Raw genomic sequence first — 23,220 nt, forward strand, 5'->3', positions numbered from 1 at the left:
TCCCAGAGGAGAAACACCCGTCTCCTCGAAGCAGACAAAGCATCTCACCAGCGACAAAAGGCCTTGATTTCTTGGGGATGTAACATTCCACCATCCGCCAAGACGTCCGCAGACCCTTATCTTCCTTCGCGTCGGACTGATCCTGGATGACCTCAGCTGAGTGAGTCCAATGAGTCCACGGAGTAGATTTCTTGCGCAATGTCAACAGCGCTAGCCGCGGGACTGATTCCTCAGGCTATTCCCATCAATCAACAGTCAGAATAGCGTTGCATAGATATATCTCCGAAAGCATGTGCCAAGATGAAGATAATGCGTGTTTACATTGGGCTTGCCAAGTTGATTGGGATAGGTTGGCGACAGTGAACTCGGCCCACAATCTTCATCCGGCAGCTTCCTTCTCAGACAAATTTAATCAATGTGAAGTATCTTGGCAAGATGACTGCATATAGGAAGGCAGTGCATGCACTTTTTTCCCAATAGATCGGCACGGCGATATCTTCAGAGGGGGTGCGTCTCTTGGCCAAATGCACCGTTCCACAAAGGCCTTCGTTCGCCAAGAACTTCACACCGGGAGATCATCACCCAAAAAAACGTAGAAAGCGCCATTGTAGTGCTGTGTAGCGAATCAACGCTTACCGTCGTGCAATGTGTACACCAGGTTCAAAAGTGAAGTTGGACTTCTTTACCTACAGTAGCCTCGTTGAGCGTTCGGCTGAGTCAGCTATTTAGTTTTCGGGTCGGGACGTCCTCCTTCTGGCACTCCGATCGTTGCCAATTTCCACCCCCGTCATCCTCACAATAACTCATACCCCTGTTTCTTGGAATTTATCCTTTTGTTGAACTCAGAGCCACAATCTTCGATAACTTTTACCAACCTCAATTACGCTTATCATGGCTCTCAGCCAAGCCACCAATCCCGAATTCCCTTACTCGCTGTAAGCCCCTCCACGCCCCGAAATAATAGCTCCGAAAAAAACAAGGGCCGATTCAGCCAAAGCAATGCTAACGTCTTGACTCAGCACAATATCTCTCCCTCTCCCAACCAATCGTTTGGCATCATGCGCTCTACGCGCCTTGGAAGTTGACGCCGAACTATCCCCCTTCGTGCGACGGAGTTTCACCCTTGAAGCTCCGGCGGTGCAAACATCATCCGAACCGCAAGAAAAGAAGCAAAAACAAGACCCTGAAGAGGCTAAAACTGTGTTGAAGATAACATATATTGCGACGACAAACCGGATGTTGCGTGTTTCTGTTAATGGATTTATGGAGAGTCTGGGCATCGTGCTTGGGGTTATGACAGAATTGGATATTGATGTGCTGAAATCCGAAATGGAGGGTTGAATGGTGTATTTTCCCTGCAGCAACATGCGCCAATGACCTGTGATTCTTGGCTTCAACGTCTCGTGTATCGTCCTATCGGGGGTCGCCTATCGGGGGTCTCGTGTCTGAAAAACTGAAACTCTTGGCTACCACAAGGTCTAGAGATCAAGCAAAGCGGGTCGTACATCAGACCCCTCAATGAGGACCCCCGGTGACACAAGTCCAGCCAGGGATAGAGTTCAGGAGGAGAAAGTTGCCGCCAAGAAATACGCCAACATTCATTCCACCGAGTCATCCTTGGCGTTCTCGACACGCATCGGAGACTAAATTAGCGTGAGGTCGGCATGGTCTACTCCGTACGGCCCGTCCGAACAGAACTACGAAGGCTTTATGCACGAAATGTGATTGTGGCTGCCCTTATCTGGAATTCTACGAGTTTCGTGTCTTGGACTCCGTGGAATCTCACGGAGCTTCGGAGATTTCACTGTCACTTGGCTCCGTCTTGGGGTGCGTCAATTATGTGAGATGCTGATGCGATGGGCCAGGGGAGGGGAAGCACATGTTGGCAAATTTCATAGTTTATTCCCCCGTCCTTCAGTTGGCGAAAAGAAAATGTGTCAATTTTGCTTTATCTCAAAGGTTTCCTATGTCTCTTTGGCACCTCATCTTCATTTCTCTCCCATTGTAATCAATAACTTCCAAAATGGACGATGAAAAAGGTACACTTGGCGGACTTTCCACATCCCTGAAGGCCGAGCTCGAGCCACAGCATGCCGATCTCCTACTTTACGCTTGTTGTTTGACATCTGGACTTGTGGATAGCACGATATACCGCGGCAAGACGAAGCCCAAGTCACGTCTCCACTGTCGCACGTCTAACATTTTATAGCCTACAACACTTTTGTCTCTATGCAAACAGGTGATACCACAACCTCGCCGATCCACAATCCCCGCACATGATCGTCTAAACCCCAGTTAATTGTAGGAAACACCATCTTCGTCGGGCTAGGTGCATCGCACCAAAACCTGCGTCCGTATGGCTGGGCACGGTCGCTCACATCCATCGGATGTTTCATCCTCGGTTCCTTCATTTTCTCACGATTACATCGCGCCCTTGGCGCCCGGCGACGAGCGTCATTGATGTTGTCTTTCACCTCACAGGCCAGTATCATCCTCCTCACGGCAGGACTAGTCCAAGGAGGTGCCGTTTCTAGTACGCTAGCTGGCAATAATTCACATGCAGTGCCCCCATGGGATCAGGAGGTCCCGATTGTTCTCCTGAGTCTGCAGTCTGCCGGTCAGATCGTAGCGAGTCGTGCCTTGGGTTTCAATGAGATCCCGACCGTGGTGATTACTAGTCTTCTCTGTGATCTGATGTCGGATCCCCAGCTGTTTCTTGTGAGGAACGTGAAACGGGACCGGCGAATCATTGCCTTTCTGCTGACGCTTGTGGGTGCTATCGTCGGTGGATGGGTCACCAAGGTCACTGGGGCGATTTCTCCCATTCTCTGGCTATCTGCTGGTATCAAGGGCTTGCTCGTCTTGGCCTGGGCCTTATGGAAGGCGAAGTAGAGGACTTTATTGTGAGTCCCTCTGTGCAGTTTCGGAGTTACCAGAGCGAACTTGACACAACCATCTGGGCTGTTAGTATCATGCTAGTCAACAAATTCACTATATATAGGTCGGAACAGGAGTCTTACGCCGTTCATCCCCCCGTCCACTACTGTCGCTACTCCATTGCCATATCCGAACAACGGCCAATACACGGGATCAGGATAGGTCTGGTCGGATGCGGAATGATATTATGAACGTTAAATTTCAAGCATTATCTACGGGAGAATGTCCTGCACTTCAAAGGTTTCTCGCTTTATGCCTACTGTTTACAAAATACAACTAGAAGATAAAGCACAACATTACAAAAGAAAGGACCTCTCTAGAGGCTATTCTGGCTCATATACATGGGGCCTACTGGACTTTACCGGGGGCTTTCCTATTTGAGCTACCGCTTGGGTAGATGCATCACAGATCCATGCTCACAGCGGGTGAGTACAGGTTATTTACATTCTATTACACACACTCAAATATCCTAATCTAAACCTCGTCTAAGCCTCGTCTAAGCCTCGTCCTGCATCCAACCTTCTAAAATCATATCCATCATTTCACCCTCCAGCAAGCTCTCATATATCGTGCTTACCGAGCTTCCAATGCTCCTTTTACCCTTTGTGGGAAGGCCCTTTTGTGCGTTGTACAAAGGATCATCGTGGAGACCACAATTCATAGGCACGTTGAGTTTCGAGCGTACCCATGTATACAGCTGTGCAGTGCCGCCGCCAAGCTGTGCGACCACCTCATCCGGGGAAATAGTTGGGCTGGGATAAAACATTGCCTCGGCTGTGCTGTAAACGAAGCTCTGGAAATGCTTCTTAAATGCAACGATCGTTGACACCGAACAGTTTGGGTCGTGAGTGGCCATGAATTCGTTGACTGGCGCCATAACAGCATCAACCACAGACAGCACACGGTCTTTCCAGGTATTGGTGTTTGCGCGATACCAGCTTGCCTGGACGATGGGTAGGAGTAACGCGCATAGTGTCTGAATGTGTGAGCCATTCAATCCAAGTCCATACAAGGCCCCGCTTGCAGTGAAATCCTCCATCTTGATGCGGAGGGCTGATAGAAATCGGACGTGGTTTGCGCGTATCTCGACGGCCTGACATGAGACATATAGATGGCAGGCGCACATGTGAGCCAATAGATCTGCAGCCTCGATGGTTTGTCGCGCTGAAATCAAAGCCAGGGAGTTGATACCCTGATTATGCATCTCGGCGGACATGACGTGGGCTGAGACCGGGTGTGCCAGGGCTGCTAGCTCGGACATGTATGCTGACATGTTGATGTCGATTCCCTTCATGGTGAAGTTCTCTTGTGCGGTAGCATTGAGATTAGCCTCGAGGCCATTGTTTGTAGCAGGATTGATGATCTCGGTGACCTGAGACCAAATCATTCGTCCTATCATCTGAATAGCCAAACGGGCCTTGTCCATGGCTGATGTGACGGCAACGGCTTGGAAATTTCCACCGGAGTAAACCTTCCCACTGGAACCATCTTCTTGTTTGCTCGTGTCAACTAGAGGGTTGTCTGATGTGGAGTTGAGCTCTACTTCGAGCTGATGTTGCGCCAGGAGAAGGTCCTCAAGGTAAGGACCAATCCATTGAGGCGCTGTTCTTGTCGAATATCGATCTTGGCAGAGTCCATCGCCGGATGTCTTCTGTGACTCCAAGCCAACGACAAATTTGGAACCCTTCAAAAAGCGCTGGATATTGCTTGCAACCTCAATTTGTCCAGTGTGAGGTCGAGTAGCATGAATAAAAGGGTGAGCCCACTCTACATTCCCGGCCAAGCACTCAGAAGCGAAAGCCGTCAGCATTTGAGACAACAAGGCAAGCTGCTGTGTATCATATAGTGCCAGGCTTGCCACTGCCACAGAAGGAGCAGTGCCGTTAATTAGTCCTAGCCCCTCCTTTGGTCCGAGTCCCGACGGGGAGAGCCCGCTCATCTTCAATGACTCTGGCGAGGACATAACTCTGGCTTGTGCTCCCTTTCCCACCTGGACAAATACATCTGGGTTGCCCATAATTGCACCAGCAATATACGCCATAGGCATAAGATCCCCGGATGCCGAAATGCTCCCCCGCAGTGGAATTAGGGGCGTAATGCCATTTTGCAGCAGGTCAATCAGGCTCTTGAGCACGCACTTCCGGATGGCACTATGACCTCTCAGATTTTGATTGGCTCGAGCCACGATGGCGGCTCGAACCCAGGGGAGAGGCATGACATGGGAAGGTTCCCGTTCTGAGTTGCTGGCGGGATCTTTGTCGGCGGCAGTGATGATTCCGCTTTGGATAAATTGGAGCAGATGGGTCTGCAGGTCGATGAGTTCATTGGTTCTAGTGTCTGCACTGCCACCGAAACCGGTGTTGACGCCGTATATGACACATTTCTGAGAGATCACATCTGCCAGAGTGTCGACAGAGATTTCGAGCCGCTTGGTGAGCAGCTCTTCTGTGCTAATTGTCGGCTGAACTCCATGGCGGGCAACTGCGACGATGGAAGCAATGTCGAGGTTGTTGCCATTGAGAACAATATGTTGTTTCTTGTTCCTCAGATCACGTAACCGACCCAAGAGGTGCAGTGTCGCGCTCATATGAGCTGATTGGTCCAGTCTCGTGAGGGTCATCATGAGACAGACGCAGAGTATATAGTGCCTTTAATTCAAGGGATGTGTTGTTGTTTGCTCGATTACAAGAATTCGAACGCGTCATGCAGAAGGGAAGGAAAGCAGTAAGTACGGTGAGAACAAAGATCTTATTCTCTGGTTATTGCACTCATGTAATAGAATTTATGAGCGGACACTAGATATATAAACGCGTGACGTCTTTAGCTTTCTCTGATGATCTCTTTCAGCTGTCGGTTATACGATCCGTGCCCTTACATAAATTAAATAAATTACGGGCCCTCAATTTTGGTAAAAAGATAGAAGGGCACTCTAGAACTGTTAGTATGTATTAGTTTCGTTATATATGAAGTTTAAGTGTTCGAATGTGTACACATCCAGTTTATTAGGCCAAATGGGCTGGAGATGATCCTCAGCTGAAACCCGATCTGCCCCACAAGTTAGTACTTCTGTACGGAAGGATTATAGACCTATCTGAACTAAAGACAATGAACCTACGGGGTGCAGTTCCGTAGAAATATTCTAGATCTATAGGATCCACTGTTCGTCAAATACAACTATCGATTTTATCCTGCGAATTATATGATCCTATGTGGCCCAAACCATCTTGGCGGGATTTTTGGCGTGATATATCACATATCAAAAAAAAAGAATTGAAAGAATTTTACGCTATATTCTTCTTTGGGAATATGCTGTAAAATCATGATGCGACAACATGTCAATATCATTTCCAGCTGAGTCGGCTAAATGACGCACGCCTCTTTTAGTCTGTTACGTATCAAACATCGCCTATCCTTGTTTTCCATGACCTAGGTCCTTGAATATCTGCAGGCTATCAATTTACAGCGTCTACCTGCTTGGAGGTGCTCGAGTCTACAGGCAGGTAAATAAAATTATGAAGATACTCGAGTTAGGTCAATTGACAGTCAAGTATCGGCGATGCTTGGCCCCAATTTTCCATTCTGAGATCCTCAATTTGTTGTCCTATCACTTTTCATCCCCTTGCTAGAGCAGGAAGAAACACACCAAGAACAAAATACATTTTTCGGAGAAATAGTATCAAAAACAATGTCAAAATGACGCTATCACTTCGTTTCAAGTCGATGCTCATCCTATTCCTTCTTGGTAACAGATGCGCCCGTTGGAATTGGCTGCATTTTGTGGAAAATGTTCTTTGGGTCATACTTGGCCTTCACCTCTTGCAGTCTTTCGAGGTTCTGACCGAAGATATTGCTTACCACAGAGTCACCAGCTGGATAAGATGTTAGTATCTACCGAAGTGCGAATGTCGAGTCAAGTATACTCACGTTCTGCGTAGTTGATGTACTGAGGCACGCTCGAATCCACAACCTGGTCTTTGGTTTTCGAATCCAATTCAGCTTTCCACTTGGACTGGACTTCTCGTGCCCAAGCACGGTGTTCCAGGTCTTTAGACGGGTCGGTCCATCTTAGATAGATGATACCATTCTGTGTGTGATTTCGACTTGCCAGTGCCGTTGCAGTCAGCGGCACTTCGCAAATCTTGCGCATGTCGGTAAACTCAAGAATGATGGCAGATGTCTTGAGATCTGGTTCACTCTGAATCTTGGCCGTGAAGTCATTGAAGATCACCCTCGCGAATTGAGGATCCAAAGGTGGCTCGTAGAAAATGCCCTTAAAGGACTTCCGATCACCGTAGGTCGCTTGGGGATTTTGTAGGGTGTTCACCACAGAGTACGGTACCATATCAAGGGTGTTCATAACTGGCTCAAGGGCCGTGAAGCCGGCGAATTTCTTTTCGCCTTCTTCACGTGGGCCGTTGAAGAAACCAATTACGATAATCATCGGCCCAGATCCATCTGGTGCCAAAGCAAAAATGGACATCGCACCGAAGCGAGAGTCGGGCTTTGCTAGCGATTCATTCAACGCGTCCATAATCCCTTCCAACTTGTCGGCAGTGAATCCAAGGATGCCAGAGTATACTGGATCTTTCTGGTCATACGCCTGGTAGGTGAAGTCTACCACAACGCCAAAGTTGTACCCTGCACCTCGCAGCCCCCAAAACAGGTCGGTGTTCTCGGTGGCAGAGGCCGTGATAATACGACCATCCGCTAAAACGACGGTCGCCGACAGGAGATTGTCAATAGTGAGGCCATACTCTCCGCTCAACCAGCCATAACCACCGCCTAAAGTGAGTCCTCCAACGCCGGTGTGGTTCACGGTGCCCCCGACAGCGGCCAACCCGTGGACTGCACCTGTTTCGTCGACTTCCTTCCATGTCGCTCCACCCTGGGCGGTGATAGTCTTGTGCTCGATATCCACCGTCACTTTGTTCATGCGCGACAGGTCAATTACCAGGCCACCATCGCTCGAGCTTGTCCCGGCGGTTGAATGACCCCCGCCTTTCACAGCAAGGTCGATATTATACTCTTGTGTCCAAGACAGGGCGATTGAGATATCAATCGCGTCAATTGGTTGGACTACAACGCCCTAGAACTTATCAGTCGGTCGTCCCATTTCTTATGTTCCTTTCCGTACCGCATATTTCATTCCAGTGTCTGACCAGCGGACCAGAACATCTTTGTAACTATCTGATTCGGGTGTATATATAGTCGCGGTCTTTAGGCGACTCTGCAAAGCCTCAAGGGCTACAGGATTGATCTTAGACATTGTTGAGAGTGGGAAATTGGTGGACATTAAAATTTACCCCGCGTGTGGATATTTCCCTTTGAAGTGTGACAAAGAGGATCAACATCAACTCGGGTAAGAATTGGCCCACAGCCTTGAAAATTTCATTATATTGTGTATTTTGCTTCAATCCGCTCGGAAATTCATATAGAAGTTCTGATTTCCCTGTATGGGTTCTTGTTTCACCGTGATTGTTAGAGATATATATGTTGAAGTTAAGCAGATGTTTGCTTCAATGTTTTCACTAACTATTTGAGGACCTGCTGAGAATACTTTGTATACAGCTCTGAATACCACCGCTGGCCCACATCTGGATGGCTTAAGATGCGATTTCTCAAATGAGCCTCGCCGAACTGCAATATATTAGTCTCATGCATGAAACATTGATCTAGGACCACTCACGCAGGAATACAAAGGAGAAAGGAATTCACTCGGCACATCAACTGCCCGCTTCTTCTTGTCATCAGAAGCTGGAATGCGCTCCACGATGTGAGCAGCTGATTCCTTGAGCTGATCTAGCGTCAAGTCCAGTCTCACGCCCTGGAAGAACGGAATGCTATAACGAGTCCGAGAAGTAGGCGCCTAGGGGTACAAGAGGGTTAGAAAGACGGTTCAGCGATGAATGGTATAGTAAACATACGATAACGCGGTGTGTGGTGGCCGCGCAAATGCCTCCAGTAATCGCCTCAAATCCCTGTTGAATATTTACGACAAGACTTCCCTCAATGGGAGGCACATCGATCCATTCTCCATTCTTGTTGAGTACTTGTAGTCCTCCTGTGTTGTCCTGAGACAGGAAAGTAAAAAGGCCCGCTGAGTCCTTATGAGGGCCAACACCCTGGGAGTTTTGCGCTGCCGATGGGTACTTGACAAATTTAAGTCGGCTCATGTTACCCTTGAAGCTATCGAATGTCTCCCGTGGGAGTGACAGGCATTCTGCCACGAGGCGCACGAATGCTTGTGCCAAGTTATCAGTCTTCGCGATATATTCATCGACCAGATCTTGAGCACCTGGGTAATCTGGGTACTGTCGAGAGTTAGTGGTGGAGATGAGCCTCTAGAGGCGGAATGACCTACCTGGTTAGGACCTTCAAGCCGTTGCCAAAAGGGATCCTGCTCTGTCCAGGGTTTCATGCCAGGGGTGCCAAAATCAAATTGCTACGGAAAATTAGTGTCCGTGAACTGTAGCAGGGCTCCAAAAGGAAATTATCTCACCTCGCGGAGATCTGTTTTCGCCGCAGTGGTCTCAGCACCGAGGCGGGTATAGCCGAGAAACGATGGCGAGTTAATCATGTTACATTTCTCCTTAGCCTCTGTCGAGAGAGCAAAGAGTTCGGGTAGCTTTTCATGAGTATGGCGAATTAGGTTCTATCAATTTGGTCAGTATCCCGGCTACATACATTGCTTGTCTCTCATACCTCTAATCCCGTGTTGGTCAAATATAGGAATCCAACGACGAAGATAGCTTTGCGCAGATTTGAGAGCTCCTCATCTTTAGTCACAGGGTCGTTTAACCGAGCGAAGTCGACGATCGGCACGGATGAAAATGTTTCTGTCATTTCCGCCTATTGCAAGTGAAGAGTTGATGATTCGCTTTTTCCCCGCAGATGTAGATTGCCCGGGGTAGAACAGGGATTACTCAGCCACCAGACTGTGAAGAACGGTTATATGCGGGGGATATTCCTTGTCCTTGGAGGTTATTCCTTGTAGGTCTTGGATATGAATGTGTCAAAGAATTGAATGCCGGAAGATCGGAGATGAAGTGTTTGTCAAAGACTTGATTAATTCGATCACGCCATTTGCCCCATATTACTATATTGCTGAAGCCTCCACCTACCAAAAAGAATTATACACAAATTTCATAATAGTCAACTCTGAAATTATAGAGGAACATTAAGGCTTCTTCATAAAAGTATGAATAGAAATCTTATGACTTTCCCCTTAACGCTTCTAAATGCCAAGACCGGATATGAAACTGGGGGTCTCGTTGGTGCAGTCTTGGGGGCGTTTCACATCATTAGTGGAACTTATTCCGGCGAGAATGGTCTGTGAGCAAGCAGCATGTAATTATTATTTTCCATCCAAAGAGCTTCCATCTCGCAAGGTGAACATGGGTGTCCTTGGCCCTGAAGGTCTCGAACCCATTGTAGACTGAAGACCTCAATTAACTATGCCAAGCTTTAAGTGTCAGAGGCAACGCCCCTAAGACATCAGGGTGATACTCGACGTGTCGGAGAATTAACTTTTATGTCCATACCGGTAAAACTTCGGGTTGGCTAGACTAGAATCTATCAGGGAAATTCTCCAACAATCAGGATGATGGTGGATATGGCTCGTGCTGGATGTACGCGTAGCTTCAAGTAGCCCTAAGGAGCTCTTCCATGGTATATAAACCCTTCGACCCACCGTGGTATGCTCTCATTGTTTTGATATCAACACTCACAGACTCTGGCAAAGCATCATTGAGACTCAGTCTTCAATATTCCCCGATCTCTTTCTGTGTCACAATGGCTCCTTTCAACTTGATCGCAGTTTCCCTCCTCAGCTGCTTGTCCAGCATTGCATTGGGAGCTCCTACTGCAACTAGCAACGAGGCAAACCTCCTAGGAAAGCGTGCAAGCGTTGACGACGTAAGTGCAACCCACTATTCCTTCAATTACTTCCTGATCAACATCCTGACCCGACTCTGACATAGGTTGCTACTGGTTATGCCAGCCTGAATGGAGGCACCAAGGGTGGTGCCGGTGGAACCACTACCACTGTTTCGTCATACGCTGCCTTCACAGCCGCCGTCGAGAGCGATGATGCTAAGGTCGTCTTTGTGAGCGGCACTATCTCGCAGAAGGCCGACCAAGTTCGTGTTGGAAGCAACACTAGCATCATTGGCAAGGACGCAAAAGCCATCTTGGACGGCTTTGGCCTGTATGTTCCCGTTCCTAACCTCGACATGAGATAATACTAAAACCAATACAGCCTGGTCAAAGAAAAGACCAACGTCATCATCCGCAACCTTGGCGTGAAGAAGGTGCTTGCCGATAACGGCGACGCCATTGGCATCCGTGAGTACCCTTGCATAATTATCTTCATCAAACAAGAAAAGAACTGATCGTGGTTAGAAAAATCAACCAACGTGTGGGTTGACCACTGCGACGTGTCGTCCGACATGGACCACGACAAGGACTACTACGACGGACTTATCGATGTAAGTCCTGCTCACTGGAATCCCAATAAACCACAGACGCTAATATAGACAAGGTTACCCACGCCGCCGACTACGTCACTATCTCCAACAACTTCATCCACGATCACTACAAGGCCTCCCTGATCGGACACTCCAACAGCAACAGCGCCGAGGACACCGGTCACCTGCTCGTCACCCAGAATAACAACTTCTGGAACAACCTCAACTCGCGTGGACCTTCTTTCCGCTTCGGTACTGGTCACATCTACAACAACTACTACCTGAACGTCGCCGACGGCATCAACACCCGCAAGGGCGCCCAGCTCCTCGTCGAGTCTAACAAATTTGTTGGTAGCAAGAAGCCCCTTTACTCTACTGATGACGGCTATGCTGTGGACAATGACAACGACTTCGGTGATGCATCCAACACTGCTTTGGCTGGAACCCTCAAGTCTGTTCCCTACAGCTACACCCTCCTTGGCTCGTCCAAGGTGGAGGCTGGTGTCGTTGGCACTGCTGGTCAGACCCTTGTCTTCTGAGGGAAGTTGGCAAACCCAGTGATCGCTGTCTGAGATGCGCTTTTTGTTTTTGTTTCGATTGAATTATTGCAGTCTAGTTGCTAAGAATTATATATGTTGTACTTCAATTGCGGCAAGAATACCCTGTAAATGTTGGTGTACTCAAAATTTCGTATTTCATCTACTACTACTGTATAGAAGCCTTTGCTATTAGTGACAGCCAAAGTAGAGTAATACTACGAGTAATAATTTTGATTATCGGCGAACTAATACCACACTTCACAATTCCTCATAATAGTGTATCCCCTACCGATCACTAGAACACCAGATATCATTATCATGACGGAATTTTACTGTCAGTGTATGCAAATTCATCATCTGCAAGGCGACAATAGGATTAAACTCTTCCACGATACTCTCCACGGCGACATTAAGATACCCTTTAAATCCAGCACCGGCTACATCCTCATCACCTAGGCCTAAAGGAAGACGCGGGGCACTCGCTCTCCGGGATACCGAAACAACAAAAGGAATCCCCTGGCGCTCATGGCGGACGGAAGAAAGACATGGCCAGGAGAGAACAGACTCTAGAGAATCTGGTGTCACCATCAGACAAGCGGAAGTGGCGAATCCCCGTGATAATGCCTTTTCATTGAAGCGTCTTCGCATATCAGTCAAGATAAGAATCGGAAATCAAAAAAGAGACATACCTAGCCACATGCGCTGCATCTACGCCCTCTAATTCAGGCTGTTCCACCCACTGAAACTCCAATAAATTGATCGCTCGGTCAACTTTCGAGATAAAGCCTCGATACGGTGCCAAACCCTCCTCGATCACGGCATCCCACCGGCTTCAAAAGTCCGCCCACTCCGTCTCATGCTCACCCCCATAGGGAGTCGTGCGAAACACCACAAACCCCCATTTCCCCCAGTCAGTCTCTGTGCCTTGGAAGAGAGAATTCAGGGTATCGACAAAAGGTGCGAGGGGCTCGCGCTCTTGCTGCTTGGGTTCCTCTGACTTAGAACTTTCAACTTGGGCCAGGTAGCGACGATCCATTTCCTGCATTATTTGGCGGAAGCTATCTTCTCCATGGGTGATTTTCAGACCATCGAAGAGAATTGTGCGCTGAGTGTCTGAGAGGGCCATAAGGTCTTCTCCGCTGGCGTTGAGGAGCCGGTCATGCGTCCAGCCTTCTGGGTAGAAAAACGTGGGATTTAGGTTACTATTGCGGTGAGGTAGGGTATATTTATGCTAGATAGGAAGAACTGGAACACGAGCCGCTTGTTTACTTCGAATTAACTAGGATTGTCAATGTTGATGGATTAAACATTAAACGTGACATCAGCAAAAGTACAAAACACAAGTACGAAAATTGAAAAGTACGAAAAGACTTGAACATCCACAGAGATATCGATTTAGATATATTCAGATCTAATTGCCGGGTATCCATTAATTGAAATGATTCACGCCCCAGTCCATGCATCCATACAGGCCAACCCAAACTCCGGTCCTCTAAATCCAAACTCCTCATATAGTGCGGTCTCTCAAAAATGAATTCAATGAAACCAGATCTTCACTGGGCGCCGGCGTGGGGAGTGCAATTTTAGTGGCGTCAAACTCCCAGGCTGCCTCGCGTGCGTGTTCGTTGGTTTTGAGATGGAAAGTCATCATCCACTCCTTAAGTCTGCCCTCCAGCAATCCCATATCGCGATTCCTTTCCCACATACGACGGGACTCTTTGAATGCACGGTTGATTGTTTCACGACGGAGAGTCTCGTATGCGTCAAACACCTCTGTTAGAGGCTCTGAGCGATAGCTTGCTAGAATTCGAGAGAACAGGATTGCATCGTCTAGTGCGTACGCGGCGGACTCGTCACGCGGGGGCATCTGTATAGCTTATTAGAATGGAATAAATAAGGGGGTTTGATAAATAAAACATACCGCGTGTGCTGCATCGCCAAGAAGAATAACTCGATTCAGGCACCAACGCCCTCCAGGGGGGACTTGGTATACGGGATAAAGCATCCAGTCCGCTTTACTCTCGATCATCTCTTTGATACAAGGAATAGCACACTTGCGGAAGCGGTCTCTGATCTCCTCACGGAGGGCACAGCGAATTTTGTTCTGAGTGGCCCAATCCTGACCAGGCTCAAGTCGGTAGAGGCTCAACGCCTCGCGACTAAATTGGACGATAGCAGCAGCGAAGATCTGTTCGCGATCACGGTCACAGTAGCTCGCGAGCATTGATCCATGACGCGAGATATTGAGTGATGATGTGCGGAAGTGAGGGAGTGATGAGAGTGAATCCGTATCAATGGTAGCCTGCAAAAACGACAAGCCCGTGTACTCGGCCGGCCGGTTGACGTCCACAAACTTGGTTCGGACGGCGGAGTGGACTCCATCACAGCCAATGACCAAGTCACCCACTGCCTCAGTACCGTCCTGGAATCGTACCACGGCTCTATCCGCGAATTCCTCGCCACCGATAACCTTCTTGCCGAAGACAATCTCCACATTGCGAGTTCGCTCGGCCACGGTCAACATGGCGACGGAGAGGGCAATCCGCATCACTCTTCGGCCCTTATATCCGCCGAATCCTCTTCCTTGGTTGTCTGTGAAGTTGATGGATCCGATCCCGCGGCCCGAACGCATGGAGAACAGTTCAATGGCATCGACATCGGCACCACCCTCGGGACCCATACGATCCAACTCATTGAGGACTCCTAGCTGAGCCAGATGTCTTTGGGCAACGGGAGTCAAATTGATAGCACCGCCAGAAGTCGAGAGTACATCGTGTCGTTCGTAGACTTTAATTTTCAGATCTGGCACGAACGGAGAAAGCTCCCGGGAAATGGCCAATGCACAAGCGATGCCAGCGATGCCAGCACCGATAATGGCGATATTCTGTGGGGGACGAATTGGTTCCATCATGTTGAGTAGATAGAAAGACAAGTTTTCCAAGAGGAAGAAGTGCCGTGAAGGAGATTATCTTGGCATGAGCTTATGTCGAAAAGAATTTTTTTTTACCATCTGACGATTCCGGCTCTTTCATCCAGAATTAATATATACTATGCACCTAAAAAAACTAACGGGCAGGCTAGATGCCTCTAAGGCTCGGCCGGGGCAGGAGATCACTCGGGCATATCCATCCGTGGATTCCGATGTGGAGTCGCGTGTCATAATTGAAAATCACAAAATATGTATACCTCACATGCGAGTTCAAATTTGAATAGTATACTCCATATTTAGGTCAGGGATAGCGAGTGGCGTTGGATCTATGGGAAGATCAAAAGAGGATCATGGAAGGATCCTAGACGGTCGAATGTTCCAACAAAGGAAATGATCAGTTAACGGAAGGAGCTCGGGGAAAGCTAGGGAACCCGTTAGGCCATCCCGTTAGACCGGAGAAACTGACAGCACAGTTCTTTGTTGGGCCTTGTTTCACTTTTGACTTGTCCACTTCGGAAATTCAGGACCAGTTAGATATAAGAATGTATTCATTTTGAATTTGTTAGTTCCATTTCTCTGCATTTCTCGATCACTGTTCCACTTTAATTCTTCCAACTTTTTCCAACTTTTTTTATGTTGTAGTCTGGGGTTGATTGTTCTGGTCTATTTAATATAGTCTAATATACTTATATATTATACATATGTACCTCGGTACGGAGTAAGGAGCAAATCTAACGGTCTTCCGGTCCTTCTTTGGTCTTTTTGTCGCGCTAAGCTTAAAAATCGAGCCTCTTTATTTATTTTTTAATTTATTTTTTTTCCTTCTTCTTCTTTTCTTTCCTTTTTCTCTTCCGAACCCCTTCCAATCCCAAACACTAGTTCAATTCATCCAATCTAAACACGGCACATGCTTTACATCTCGTTTAAATCTCCATAAAATCTCCATACCATCTCCACCAAACTCCGATGCTAAGACCGTTGAGGCACAGACGATTTTAAATTCCAGAAGGCGGTAAAGGAACAAAGTCCGCACATCCCCGCTAGTTATGTTAGCGTTGAAACTTGAAGAAATCAAACAGGGGGGACACCTATACGAACCCAATACACAATTCATCCCATAGTATCCGATTTTTTCCGTACCATATCCGGACACAATCGGCCCAACAAACATTCCCAGTGTCCAACTGATACTAGAAATTGATATTGCCCTAGAATACCCACCGTTGGGGCCAAAGATTCCAGGACTTTCGGCTTGGATCTCATCAACAGCTTCTGCAAAACGTTATTATCCGTCACATGTGACAGCCTCTAAAAAGATAGCCAAAAAAAAAAAAAAACTTACGAGTCGCTTCCATCATACCCACCCCATTGAGCAAACAGATCACAACCCCAATACACGTGACAGCAACACCGTATATAATCCGACCAATATGCTCTTGGCAAGCCCAGGGAAACCGTTCATCCCCAGGAATACCAATAATCCACATTAAAGGGACCAGAAGAGCAAACCCTATCGTGGTCGGGTACCGCGTCCCCACCCGATCCTTCAGCCATCCGACAGGAACGCTAAGGAACACCGCGGGACCCTGGAAAGCAGCGAATAACAAACCCGCGGGGAGACTTCCCCAATGAAAAGCATCGCGCACATGCAGAGGAAGAGTTGTGTCGAAGCTGGCAGTTAAAACGGCGTAGCAAAAATAACTAACCACTCCACCAATGAAGCGACCGTTGTTACACAGGCATAGATAGAATTGTATGCCCGTCTTTTCAGATACAGCGTGACTACTTACCTCTTCGGGATCATGCGGCAGAAGTGTCTCCCTTTCTGGATCCTGTTCCTGCTCGACAGGAGTAAGTTTGGGGAGACTCGACTGCTCTATCATCAGACATCGCAGGATCACATCAAACACAATAACGAAAAGCACACTCGACCAAGCAACCCAATACCCGCCTAAATCGAACAGAACACCAGCAACAAGTGGTCCGCCCGATGTACCTACGCCAATAGCAACGGTCACAAACCCATACATTTTGCCCAGCTGGTCCGCAGGGACGTTCTCTGCCAGCGTAGCAAAACCGACTACCCACAGACCAGTGCTGGCAAGAGACTGTACAAGCCGCCCGGCAAAAAGAGCAAACACTGTGTTAACATTAATCATCTCCCTGGGAATACCATCCTCTAACTGATAGTTGCCACTTACATGAAGTCGCCAGAGCAATTATCAAAGATCCCAGCAACGCGCCCGCAAGTCCCCATAACAACCAGGCACGTTTCGCGCCCGAGCGATCAGCATGGGACCCGATCAGGGGACTTGCCACGACCATGACAAGCGCGGTCTGCGATAGCAACGCAGTGCTCATGCGCTGTGTAAGCGAGACATCAAGTCCCAATCGATGCTCGAGCACGAACGGAAGAATTGGAACAAGAAATCCATACAGATACATGTCTATGGGAGGGTCAAAATATGCATTTTTCCACTATGTGCAACAGAACCTACCAGTGAGCAAGGCCACTGACATTGTCGCAACAATGAAATAAGTGGATGATCGCCATCGAAGGCCCCATGGTTCTTGGTGGTCTGATGCGGCTCTCATCGTGTCCACAGATCGTTTCACAGGTTTAATGATCGTATTTCACGAAAAAAGGGGGCTGTTATCCTGTCTTACACCGACTAAATACAACATACGGAGTACATCGGGTCTACATACCCACCTAGGTCCGTCGGCTTATTAATGGTTCGATCACATCACCCCTGTGCCCAGGCGGAAGGATTTTTCACGATCCGGCCTGACTCATCATGCAATGGTCTGATGTTTGTTGTAAGGATGAGCTAGACAGGGGTGTTTGGTGATTGCGCCATTTCTGTCAGAATCTGCCGGCAGAGCAAGGGGCTTGCATTAGTGAAGTGCTTTCTGTTTTTTTTTTCAAAAAACTGCGCCACGGCTGAATGGTTGGGATATATCAGCCACTCAACAACACAGCCACAGGTAAAAAAATTCAATGAAATGGGAATACATTTGCGAAAACTGCCAAAAGAACAGCCTAGACATCTTGAATGTTGAGTGGAGTCGATCTCATCGAGTAGATCGTACTCGATATGCACTGCGGAGTATGGAGTCGAGATCATCGCATTAGTTAGCTGATCACTCACCGGCAACTCCACTAGAACATATAAAAAGACCACTTCTCTTCCGCAAAACGGGGCATTGAAAGTTCAAATAAATTCAATTATGCTTCATGGCATTAAAAAATTCGTTGACTCGTGATACATGGACATCATATCACTTAAAACACACATTCGCCGCTCGCCGAACTCAGACATTCCCTGCAAAGGTATAGAAGGATAAGAAAAACATCGCAAATAACATTTTCACATCAAAGTTTCTTGATGACAAGCAAGTGTCCACTCGCCATCCGAGCCTTGACTCCAAGTCGTCGAGCCGGAGCAGATATATTCTTTCTTCCCTCGTTTAGCGCGGACTTTGTATGTGACGACGCCGGCCATCAGGTCGACGATGATGACTCGTACTTCTTCGAACTGGTAGGCATCGAATCGGTGGAATGGTGGTCGCACGGCTTTCTTGAAGGCTTCCTCGTCCTCGAGGGTGATGATGGGCATTTGAGGGAATAGGAAGCAGGCTTCGGGGTTGCTGAGTTTCCAGATTGGGGGTGCTGGATCGGCGGATGTGAGGGCTGTCCAGAGTTCGCGTTCTTTGTGGAGGATGTCCTCGCGAATACGTTCGTGCATTCCAGGCATGGTGGGTGGTTATGGTTATGGTTTGGTTTGTATTGGAGTGGGGTATCAAGGAAAGACGCTGTTTTGGATGGATATATGTTGCGATGCAAATGTGAGTGCGAGGATATGCGAGGATATAGGAAGATAGAACTGAAAGCCAAATATAATAAACAGAGAGACTTTGAGGCCCTGGCCTTGATTTTATTTGGCATCCGTGGTACCTATATTAAAATGACGTCAGATGACGTTGAGGGTCGAACAATTTTAATCTCCGGGGATCAACGCATATCTGCCATACACAATTCTAAGTATAGTATTCTTAGTATTCTATTGACATGCGTCATGATCCACCGTTTAACATGTGGTCACTCGGTGGCTTAAAAGCCCCGGCATCACTGGGCCTGGCGCACAACCTTCCCGAGTTCATCCATGGAAGTATAGCCAAGCCGTGTTCTGATTTTTACTTGCTGACAATGGATTATGGGTATATTTTTTGCCACTTTTACTGCAATACTTGGGTACAATATGTACCTGTGCCGGATCTCCCTCGGTGCTTTCATAATCTGAGCCGCTTCAATGAGGGCGCTTAGTTAGGCCGCGGACTAAAGATCTAGTCGCAAACTTAGACTACATGATAACCGATGCTATTTAAATTCTCGTTGGTTGTTCATTACTCACTCATGCCGAGTGTCTAATTTAGACACCCCGATTATTTGGCCCGCCATCAAATACACGCATAGAGTACTAGACCTATAGGGTCGTTTATAGTATAATGGTTCGCTGCTTCTGTCATCATATTCTGCAGTACCTAGTAGTCATCTCATCAAGGCTTTAACTTGATACATTGATATAATCTCGTATCCTTTTTCTTTGCATATGTCAGATAAACGGATAGTGGTATTTGTTATAAGGATGTCTCTCTGAATCGTCAGATAGTACACCCAAGGAGAGAACGGGTACCACATACTCGATAAATAACCATTAGAAGGAGGTGTATCATAGAAGAAAAAGTCTTGTCCAAAAAGATGGCTTGGAGTTATCTTGAAGGCGTTGCCACGCATGTCAAATTGAGCAAGGACCTCGTGAATTGGGCAGAGACTTGCCGTCTTTGCATACGCATAGCTGGACGACGGACCGATCAGAATTTGACTATGAGGCGTTTATTCAAGGCGTAGATACTCTATAAGTCATAGCTGGTGAAGGGTGGCCAGGTAGAACTAATGCATTTGCGTCAGAATCTGAATGAACTGTTCGGGGGAGTTCGTATGTAGTATATCGTTTCCTCTCAAGGGTCAAGTGTGCTAACCTACAGGGGGGTTACCCTTTTCATCTGCACGGTTGTGCCGGTCGTTCTCGGGTGTTAATAAGGTTGTGGCGGAAATGGAAGGAGACGGAAGAGGGACGCATATAGAACATCTTTAGAGGATGGATGGTTGAGACACGATTTGTAAAGAGGTTGTTTGTCAAGTTTCCACTAGCGATCTATCTAAACAGAATGATATCTGAGAAGAATACTAAATAGATATCACAAAACCGCGTATACGGCCGACTATTCTTGTGTATAATTAATTCCTTCTTCTTCTTCTCTCATCTCCCCCCTTCCCTTCTCTCTTGTCACCTACCCTCATTTCAATTACTGGTTCTTTCCCTACTGGCCAGGCGACTCGGCATGGTCAATGATCACAGCAAATTCAGATAGGCCAAGTCTTTTAAGTTAGTCCTCTGGGGCACCTGGGCGGCTATCAGAGGCAATCAAAATTCCACAACAAATGAACTTACACTACTTCTTTCCTTTTCTTTACCTTCCTATTACTTTCGCTAAGACACAAAAATGGCAGGTTTCCTAGCTGTCTAGCTGCTTTCCATAAAGGTAGGCCCGCCTTACACTCTATTTCTTCTTATCATCTAATACACAGGAAGCCTTGGACCCGATTGATGCCGGACACAACATAGACCCGATCCGATAAAGACGATATTTCCAACAGATTGACGGCGGGCAGTGATGAACTCAACTGGTATAACGCGAGTATCAAGTATCCATCGGAAATATTCAGAGATAAGCACCACAGGGACCCGAGACATCAAAGTAATTCTTTTTCATTGAATCTCTCCGGATCAGCCTTGCCGAGATGTAATGTGGCTGAGCAAAGTTGCCAAATGACTCCAGCTGCCAAAGCACCACGCGGTAGAGATCTTTACGGATAGCATCAATTCGTAGCTTTTGCTGTCGAAAAGGGGAGGGAACTCAGCTAATAGGTGGCTCACACGACGCTATCTCTTCGTCAAAGACGCCGTCCCACAAGGACATGTGGCAATCACCGTGTTGAGACTGAAAAGAACGCCACAGATAGATTCATTAAGGCGTAGATAAAGGACAAATTCGAGGCCTTTATCGGACTAATTGGTATGACTTAAGTTTACGAGAAGGATATGGGGCTTTTACAATGTGAAGGTAGAATGGGAGGTCCTGATATTAGGAGGATACGAAGGTTCTATGAGTGGAATGATGGATGCCTCGGGCATGTATTAAACAAAGGCCTTTCAGCGCAATATTTGTGGGATTGAAGATGCTTCCGGTCCAGGAAATTCCTGCTGAGGAAGTTTTCCATTTGAGGGGATGAATTTGACAATGCGATCATACAACAGATCTCAGCTGAACTCAGTGTATGTCATGTTGACGGCCTAGAAGATATTGGGGTCCTTCGTGATTGACAGACACGTGGAACCATCAACTGGTTTGGAAGAAAGTGCATGTTTAACCTCATATGTTGTTTGATAGAGGTGTCACGGCAGTGAGGCTTACGATTTTCTACGATCGACACACTTCTGCTACACAGGACAGGCGCTTGAGCACGAAGGTAGGATGTCGCGATCAGATCAGAATGCATCTTCAGATCCCCAAATATGCTGCTGTTCACAAGATTCTTCATAGCCGACTGCAATCTCTGCAATGGACCCGCCGGCAAGCTCCGATGCTTAAAAGCAATTGTCGTCGTAAGAAGATAAGTTGTGGAATCGCATACCCACATCGAAATACAAAATGGCCAATTAAAAGACAAGTACCAAGAATCAACAATCTCTTGTTTCTTTTTTCTATCTCGAACTAATAAAACTCTATTATGAAGGCCAATAGGACAATCTCCGGTATTGTTTTGAGCAAGTTACTCCAACTCGCTCCACGGACTGATGTTGATCTTGCCCTAATCAAGTCACCAATATGTCCACTCATCGATGATCCATTTGTAGTGTGAAAGACGCAAGGAAAACAAAATCTTCGCCCTACAAATAGAAAGCTTCGGCGCAAGAACCTTCAATTGTCACTGCAAATTTTCTCAACATGCACCTACTTCAAACTTTGTCGGCGTTGCTGCTCACCGGCAGCTCATTATGCGCCGCCACTATGCCCCACAAGGGCCATGGAGCAATTGCGCCTAAGGTTTTCATTGTGTCAATGGTATGCGCTTCCACCGACAGAAATGTAATGTCGCTAATAAATCATGACAGTTCGAACCTGAAGCCGAAGCTTGGTGGAACATCCCTGAATTCGACTTGCTTGCCCACAACATCACTATTCCCGGTCTCTCACCGCTGTTCCCAGATGTCCACTGCACCGAAGACTATGAAGTTTGTCAGCTTATTACCGGAGAAGGCGAGATCAACGCTGCTGCCACTGTAACCTCCGTTGCTTTCTCCCCTCTGTTCGACCTCACGCAAACCTACTTCTTCGTCGCGGGAATTGCCGGCGTCAACCCTAACAAAGTCACCACTGCATCCGCGACCTTTGCTCGGTACGCAGTGCAGGTCGCTCTGCAGTACGAAATTGATATCCGCGAGCTTCCCAGCAACTATACCACCGGATATATCGCCCAAGGCACCGATTTCCCAGGCCAGTACCCGACCAGTATCTACGGCACAGAGGTCTTCGAAGTAAACGCCGACCTGCGCACAATTGCCGCCAATTTCGCGCGCAAGGCAAACCTCTCCGACTCCGCCACTGCTCAGGCCTACCGCGCTCGCTACAAGACCCCCAGTGGGAAGTACAAGGCTGCCACCTTGCCACCCAGTGTTGTTGAATGCGACGTCGCGACCACTGATGTATACTTCAGCGGCCATATCCTCGGCTCGACGTTCGAAAACACCACCAAGGTGTTGACTAATGGAACGGGCGATTATTGCGCAACCGCACAGGAGGATAACGCCACGTTCGAAGTCTTGCTCCGATCCTCGATTCACAAACTGACCGATTTCTCTCGCATTATCGTCATGCGCACGGCGTCTGACTTCGATCGTCCCTACCCCGGCGCGTCGGCATCTTACAACCTTTTCCAATCCTCGGAGCAGGGCGCATTCGAGCCCGCTATTAAGAATCTCTATGTTGCTGGTATCAAGGTCGTGGAGGGTATTCTGGACGGATGGGATGAGACTTTTGCTGCTGGTGTCAAGGCCAACAACTACGTCGGTGATATCTTCGGTTCTCTGGGTGGTGTTCCAGACTTCGGCCCTGGACGCAAGCAGGCTCTCATCGGTGGCGGTGCTTACAAGCGTAACGTTCAGAATCGGTTCACGCGTCGTGCTTAAATATGCTCTTTTTGCTGGAAGTTTGAAAGCTTTCA

At 47.7% G+C, this 23,220-nt stretch overlaps 10 protein-coding genes across 10 annotated transcripts; 4 read left to right on the plus strand and 6 right to left on the minus strand.

Annotated features, from left to right (window-relative positions):
• Nucleotides 1-891: 891 nt before the first annotated feature.
• PGRI_076000 (CTAG/PCC1 family protein) lies at nt 892-1,341 on the plus strand (the record flags this gene model as incomplete). Its single annotated transcript, XM_040795314.1, has 2 exons — nt 892-935; nt 1,020-1,341. The coding sequence occupies 2 exons, from the start codon at nt 892-894 to the stop codon at nt 1,339-1,341; spliced, it is 366 nt and encodes a 121-aa protein (XP_040652991.1).
• Nucleotides 1,342-2,023: 682 nt separating this feature from the next.
• On the plus strand, nt 2,024-2,892 carry PGRI_076010 (YoaK family protein; the record flags this gene model as incomplete). Its single annotated transcript, XM_040795315.1, has 3 exons — nt 2,024-2,114; nt 2,210-2,239; nt 2,306-2,892. 3 exons carry the CDS (start codon nt 2,024-2,026, stop codon nt 2,890-2,892), a joined length of 708 nt encoding a protein of 235 aa, XP_040652992.1.
• A 541-nt stretch (nt 2,893-3,433) lies between these two features.
• PGRI_076020 (aromatic amino acid ammonia-lyase) lies at nt 3,434-5,524 on the minus strand (the record flags this gene model as incomplete). The annotated part of the gene is made up of 1 exon (XM_040795316.1): nt 3,434-5,524. One exon carries the CDS (start codon nt 5,522-5,524, stop codon nt 3,434-3,436), a length of 2,091 nt encoding a protein of 696 aa, XP_040652993.1.
• A 1,142-nt stretch (nt 5,525-6,666) lies between these two features.
• Nucleotides 6,667-8,203, minus strand: PGRI_076030 (FAD-binding oxidoreductase; the record flags this gene model as incomplete). Its single annotated transcript, XM_040795317.1, has 3 exons — nt 6,667-6,806; nt 6,862-8,023; nt 8,072-8,203. The coding sequence occupies 3 exons, from the start codon at nt 8,201-8,203 to the stop codon at nt 6,667-6,669; spliced, it is 1,434 nt and encodes a 477-aa protein (XP_040652994.1).
• Nucleotides 8,204-8,469: 266 nt separating this feature from the next.
• PGRI_076040 (isopenicillin N synthase family dioxygenase) lies at nt 8,470-9,780 on the minus strand (the record flags this gene model as incomplete). Its single annotated transcript, XM_040795318.1, has 6 exons — nt 8,470-8,574; nt 8,624-8,803; nt 8,862-9,248; nt 9,299-9,379; nt 9,437-9,589; nt 9,640-9,780. The coding sequence occupies 6 exons, from the start codon at nt 9,778-9,780 to the stop codon at nt 8,470-8,472; spliced, it is 1,047 nt and encodes a 348-aa protein (XP_040652995.1).
• A 948-nt stretch (nt 9,781-10,728) lies between these two features.
• PGRI_076050 (pectate lyase family protein) lies at nt 10,729-11,941 on the plus strand (the record flags this gene model as incomplete). Its single annotated transcript, XM_040795319.1, has 5 exons — nt 10,729-10,851; nt 10,917-11,143; nt 11,195-11,280; nt 11,338-11,423; nt 11,477-11,941. The coding sequence occupies 5 exons, from the start codon at nt 10,729-10,731 to the stop codon at nt 11,939-11,941; spliced, it is 987 nt and encodes a 328-aa protein (XP_040652996.1).
• Nucleotides 11,942-12,226: 285 nt separating this feature from the next.
• Nucleotides 12,227-14,852, minus strand: PGRI_076060 (FAD-dependent oxidoreductase; the record flags this gene model as incomplete). The annotated part of the gene is made up of 5 exons (XM_040795320.1): nt 12,227-12,581; nt 12,631-12,771; nt 12,838-13,114; nt 13,499-13,808; nt 13,863-14,852. The coding sequence occupies 5 exons, from the start codon at nt 14,850-14,852 to the stop codon at nt 12,227-12,229; spliced, it is 2,073 nt and encodes a 690-aa protein (XP_040652997.1).
• Nucleotides 14,853-15,941: 1,089 nt separating this feature from the next.
• On the minus strand, nt 15,942-17,390 carry PGRI_076070 (uncharacterized protein; the record flags this gene model as incomplete). Its single annotated transcript, XM_040795321.1, has 6 exons — nt 15,942-15,958; nt 16,011-16,142; nt 16,213-16,456; nt 16,661-17,010; nt 17,072-17,317; nt 17,369-17,390. The coding sequence occupies 6 exons, from the start codon at nt 17,388-17,390 to the stop codon at nt 15,942-15,944; spliced, it is 1,011 nt and encodes a 336-aa protein (XP_040652998.1).
• An 851-nt stretch (nt 17,391-18,241) lies between these two features.
• Nucleotides 18,242-18,628, minus strand: PGRI_076080 (nuclear transport factor 2 family protein; the record flags this gene model as incomplete). Its single annotated transcript, XM_040795322.1, has 1 exon — nt 18,242-18,628. The coding sequence occupies one exon, from the start codon at nt 18,626-18,628 to the stop codon at nt 18,242-18,244; it is 387 nt and encodes a 128-aa protein (XP_040652999.1).
• A 3,316-nt stretch (nt 18,629-21,944) lies between these two features.
• PGRI_076090 (purine-nucleoside phosphorylase) lies at nt 21,945-23,185 on the plus strand (the record flags this gene model as incomplete). The annotated part of the gene is made up of 2 exons (XM_040795323.1): nt 21,945-22,061; nt 22,112-23,185. The coding sequence occupies 2 exons, from the start codon at nt 21,945-21,947 to the stop codon at nt 23,183-23,185; spliced, it is 1,191 nt and encodes a 396-aa protein (XP_040653000.1).
• Between the last annotated feature and the right edge of the window lie 35 nt (nt 23,186-23,220).

This window comes from Penicillium griseofulvum, assembly GCF_001561935.1.
Source record: "Penicillium griseofulvum strain PG3 chromosome Unknown contig_6, whole genome shotgun sequence".
Lineage (NCBI taxonomy): Eukaryota > Fungi > Ascomycota > Eurotiomycetes > Eurotiales > Aspergillaceae > Penicillium > Penicillium griseofulvum.